This window comes from Lycium ferocissimum, chromosome 12, assembly GCF_029784015.1.
Source record: "Lycium ferocissimum isolate CSIRO_LF1 chromosome 12, AGI_CSIRO_Lferr_CH_V1, whole genome shotgun sequence".
NCBI classification, from domain to species: domain Eukaryota; kingdom Viridiplantae; phylum Streptophyta; class Magnoliopsida; order Solanales; family Solanaceae; genus Lycium; species Lycium ferocissimum.
This window is the reverse complement of record NC_081353.1, coordinates 32405130-32410589: the sequence shown is the minus strand read 5'-3', so window position 1 is coordinate 32410589 and position 5460 is coordinate 32405130. Positions and strand designations below refer to the sequence as shown.

The following is a 5460-nucleotide window of genomic DNA, read 5'->3' as shown; positions in this document are numbered from 1 at the left end:
GAAGCAATAAGTCACCAGAACTTATATATTGCATTAATAAATTACATAAGATCATTACTAGCAACTCAACCATATTACGTATATTACATCTTCACGATGGTGTTCGAATCAGTTTGTGTGTACTTCAATGAGAAGCAAAGCTATGATTATACATACAGGTTCGACAGAATTCAATAACTTGGACCTATATCAAGCGGCCACATCAATGTCAAATCGGGAAAAACTTATTCGATATGTACAACAAATCAATATATAAATTCATTATACGTTCTTGTACATAATTTTATTATGACTCAACCATGATTAATTAGTATATGTATTCTTACAATCGTTAAACCACTTAACAATGATTAATTGATATAATTTAATGTAAATATTAATGTGGGTAAGTATTTATCATGAGGGAGCCAGGTAGGGTAGGGTAGAGGGGGTACCCCCAATATTTATGACATACACGTGTTAGTACAAGTGTCACGTGACTAACAACAGTACAAGAATTTAATGCATGGATTCTTGTTGTTTCGATCAGTTTCAGGTTAAAGCTATAACTGTCTGGTTTTTCATGTGCATATCTAAACTACTCCCTGGTTAAAGGTAAAGCCCATAGACAGATCAGTTTGGATAGCACTTTTTTTGTTAAAAAAAAACAGATTTTTATTTGATTTTTTTTTAATCAAATATTCAGTACTCGTATTAAAACCCAATTAATTATGATTCGCGTCACGTAAGGTCATTTGAGTAGGAAGCACTTTCTACTAGCCGACGTGGAGCCAAGATACGAAGTTAATGAATTCAGTAATTTAGTCTTTGTGATGTGAATATCTGAACTACTCCCTCGTTAAAGCTGAAGCCAATAGACCGATCAGTTTGGATAACACTTTTGTTTTTAAAAAGAACAGATTTTTATCAGGTATTCGGTACTCATATTAAAACTCAATTAATTAAGATTCACGTCATGTAAGGTCATTTCAGAAGGAAGCACTTTCTACTAGCCTACACGGAGCCAAGATATGAAGTTCATGAATTTGGGATTTTAGTGTTTTTGAATTATTAGGTTCTAACTTAATAATTTGTACATATTAAATGAATTTCTTAAAACAAATATAAGGTCTAAACAAAAGTTATTATGTTCTGTCGGACCCGCTTCTTATACTACAGTTCCTCCCCTACGTACCAAAATATTTCTATGCTACAGACTCGAATCCGAAACATTTGGTTAAGAGTACGTAGATCATGGAGGAATCCTTACAAATATTTTATGACCCATTACAAATATTATTTTAGTTAAATAATGTACTTTTTATATAAGATCGACAAAATATAACACCAAAAATTGATAATAAAATATTACTATAATTTTTTAATTTAAATTGTAAATGAGATCATTTCTATGAAAAGGTAAAAAGAGGGGGGAGCTTTCATAATGTTCAGGCATTTTCAGAGTTTGGGATCTCAGGTCTTAGGACCACATCAAGAACCATCTTATTCAATGTCTACCTGACTATTTTTAAGGTGGATGATTCATACCATATATGTGAGAAGATAATGATAATTTAATGCTCTATTTATATATTATCGAAATTGATAATTTAATGCTCTATTTATATATTATCGAAATTGAAATTGAAATCCCTGCGAGAAGATGCATATGCACTGAGAAAAGAATATATAGTAATTTTTTTGCTCATCAATGATCAATGAAGTGACAATTTAAATATTAAAAAAGTAAGTTGTCCTGTATTGAAAGACAATGTGTTCATTTCTTACTATTTTATATAATTTTATACTCTATCTAGAATAGGGCTGTGCATGTTAACGGTTAAATCAATAACCCGAATCGATAATTGAGTTATTGGGTTAATGGTTCGGGTTAGTGGGTTAATGGTTCGGGTATCGGGTGGTGTTCTATAGTTATTGGGGTATTGGTTCGGGTCTCGGGTTCACCACTTTTGTTAACGGGTGAACCGATAACCATTTATTTAATTACAATTATACCCTTCTATATATAACCTTTCATATATAATTTGTGGAGTCCAGCCCAGTGAATTCATTCCATTATTACCCTTCCATATATAATTACTTAGTAAATCCTAAGTCAATTTATTTCTCACTGGTGAAGTTAGCTGCAAGGTTTTACAAGAACTTAGCCCGAATGTCAAAGCTTCTAATTGCTTCCAAAGGTGTGAAACAAACTTTACCAAGCATCAAGTACCAAATGCTTGTGGAAATAACTTGCAGGCAGCTAACAGCTCCTCTCTACAATTTTGTGCCACTGATGCAATGGGTAAAGAGAGCAAAAATGAGGAGAGTTGTTGAGGACTCGGATGAAGAAGCATAAAAAGACAACTTTGTCAAATTGGAAAGCTGTCAGCAGCGGTCTGGGAACTAGGATTCATGTAAATATGAAGAAAAGGTTTCAAGTTTTTAACGTTTTGGAGATGCCAGCCAGCTTCCAGTTTCAAACTACATTTATAGCTAACTGCTGCAGGCACTTTCTTTTGTAGCTACTTTATTCATTTTGCATCTCGTTAATTCGTTTCTGATTTTGCTTTGAAAATGGGTTCTTTGTTCTTGAAAAAATTTCGTGTGATATCTTAACAGTTAAACCGATAACCGAACCGATAACGATCAAAAATCGATTAACCAATAACCCATTAACCGATATCTTAATAGTTTTTTAACGGTTTAACATGTCTACAAACCGATAACCGATAAGTTTAACCGATTACTTTCAAACCCGAACCGAACCACCCGATACGCAGCCCTAATCTAGAAGATAAGAAATTTTCTGAAAAATTACTTAAAAAAATTTGGAAATCAGATCAAAGAATGAGGCATCGCACCTTCAACAAAGAAATTAAAAATATACAAGGTATTAAAAGATTCTTTATTTTTCGTAGATGAGTATGCAAAGAATGAGAAATGAAAAAGTAAAAAATTAAGATCTAAAAATAAGATAAAGCTTTCCCATTCATTAAAATTCTCCAAAAAGTATATACATTTCCGATATTTCCAAGATTAAGGAAAAAGAAAACAAGAGAAAGCTCTATCTGTACCTCTACCAAAAGTTAATTAAGAAGAATCCCATTCTTCTTTCCAAAGCCACATTCTTTTTTTTTTTTTCTTTTTTTTTTCAAACATGCCTAGTTTCCCACATATCCATAAATAACATCCAAAATTTTACTTTTTTTCTTCTTCTTAGGCTCACCGATGCTTACCATGCTCTTCATTTTCTATATTTAGAATTCCCTGTCTCAATTAATTCGGATTTGTGTCACATAGGATTCGTTACATGAGGAGACGATTCCTGTAGGTACTTCTTCATTTTCAGGGGTCGAACTCGAGACACCATTTGATGAAACACTTCCTGTAGGTACTTCTTCATTTTCAGGGATCGAACTGGAGAAACCATTTTCTTCTCTCATCTTCTCTTCATCATTCTCTTCTCCCTCGGATTTATCCGTACTACTCTCACTGCTCGCGGTACAACTGCTACTACTGCCAAAAGATGAAGCCCTGCTAGACAAACTAGGTGTAGCAATATAAGTTGGCTTCAATTGTCCAGCCATAATAACCAAAAATTTATCTTCAAGAATTGGTGGATCCACCATTTTAACATCACCATCACCACTACTATTATTATTATTTCCTTCTTCAATATCACCTTCTTGATTTTCTTCAAGATAACCACTAAGTCTCCAATAAGAACATGCTAATATTAGTAGTGCAAATGCAATTAGCCCTAACATGGCTGCTAATCCACCAAATAAATACGGCACCGGTGAGTGCCACGGTGACCGTGGCGGGCCCACCGGTGCAATAGTTGATGACGATGCAGCTAACTGTGTCATCGTTAAAAATAATAATCTTCTTATTCCAAACGAGAAATAATTTTGTTAACAACAAAATTTGGACATACAACTAGCTAGGTAGCTGTAGACTCGTGATTTTTTTTTCGTATAATGATTTTTTTACGAAATTTATAAGGTTTTTGGAAAAGGTTTTTCTTTTTGTAGGAAAATGGTGGTGGTGATGGAGGAGAAAGAAAAGAGAATGGAATGAAGATGATGAGTAAAGGGAGGTGGTTATATATAGAGGATGATGAGAGTGGATTTATTTGTTTTTTGAATTTTGATTTTTTTTTTTTTGGAGTGAATTTTGTCGTCATTGCATGAGAAGTGGGGTCTATATTGTTTGTTACTATATGCTATTTCATTTTATATATTATGTTTTTGTATTTTGGGAATATCTATATATAATACAGTGTGAAGCACTTAGAAGGGGAAAAAAAAACAATTGGAAGAAAGATGGTTGATTATGGATGAGTTAAGAGGGTCCCAAGCATCTTTTGCCTTTTTTTTTGTTAATGATTTCATAGGTGAATTTGTTATAACGAACCTTCTTTTTTAATTGTTTTGAGATTTTTCTTAAGGATATTAGTAGGAATTTTTTGGGTTAATTAGTCTTCTCATGTCAAGATTAATTATCGATCTAAACTTTAAAGGCTATAGACCTATAATGACTATAATCCGTCCACATAATTGAAGGGATTACTATTTTTAAAACCGATTTATATATCTAGATAATGTAAAAGGTTCCTAGAAAGTATAGAACTTAAAGTTGGTCCTGTAAACATACTCTTACATGATTAAATTAAACCGCAACGGCTTAGATGGTCCATTGAACACCTTTCGTTGAAAATTTATACTGTTTAGAAATTATACTAATTATGTATATACGTAAAAGAATATTTTATATACTTATATATTAAATCTTGAACCACTCTCGATGAAAAATCGGACTTTCCGACGGCTAACACGTATATTTTGGAAATCCTAATTAATACTATAATTGATATCGGATATATATAGATCTTTTTCTTTCATATTGTCTTCATAATTTACTCAATCCTAGACACTTTAAATCAAACTTTTTATATTTGTTATTTTCTGGAACTAAATTCAATTGTCACAATAAGTACGAAGAGGGGTTTTTAATACGTAATATCAAAGAAAGGGTGTCCATAAAAGAGTTTCGTTCGGCTCATCATTTGTTCTTCTTTTAAGATAAGGCTAAATTTGCTTGAATCATCCATCGTAGAGTTTGGTAGAGTTAGCTTTTAAGTTCCTTATGTTGGGACCCTACCTAGAGAATTGCATAAGGGGGTAGGGGGTATATATAATTGGTTGAGAACTTGCTAAGGTTAAAGTTTGAAAGACAAGTTGGATATGACCCCAATCGATTAGTATCATGTTTTATGTGAAAAATTGAAAAATTCATACGAAAGCAAAGCGAGTTTGGAGGTAAATTTAATTATCTAGTATTGGAAATTTACTAGCCTAATCCATTTGGGTTCGCAACGTATCAGATTCATTAAGGGAAAAGTGCTCCCAATCAAAATTTTCTCCATTCTAAGAGCTCTAATATGAGACATCTAATTAAGAACATATGAGTCTCATC

General features: G+C 32.7%; 1 protein-coding gene across 1 annotated transcript; it reads right to left on the bottom strand.

The window, feature by feature from the left end:
• Positions 1-2953: 2953 nt before the first annotated feature.
• Positions 2954-4061, bottom strand: LOC132039572 (protein GLUTAMINE DUMPER 3). The gene has a single exon (XM_059430054.1). The coding sequence runs from the start codon at positions 3849-3851 to the stop codon at positions 3255-3257; it is 597 nt and encodes a 198-aa protein (XP_059286037.1). The 5' UTR covers positions 3852-4061; the 3' UTR covers positions 2954-3254.
• Positions 4062-5460: the final 1399 nt, after the last annotated feature.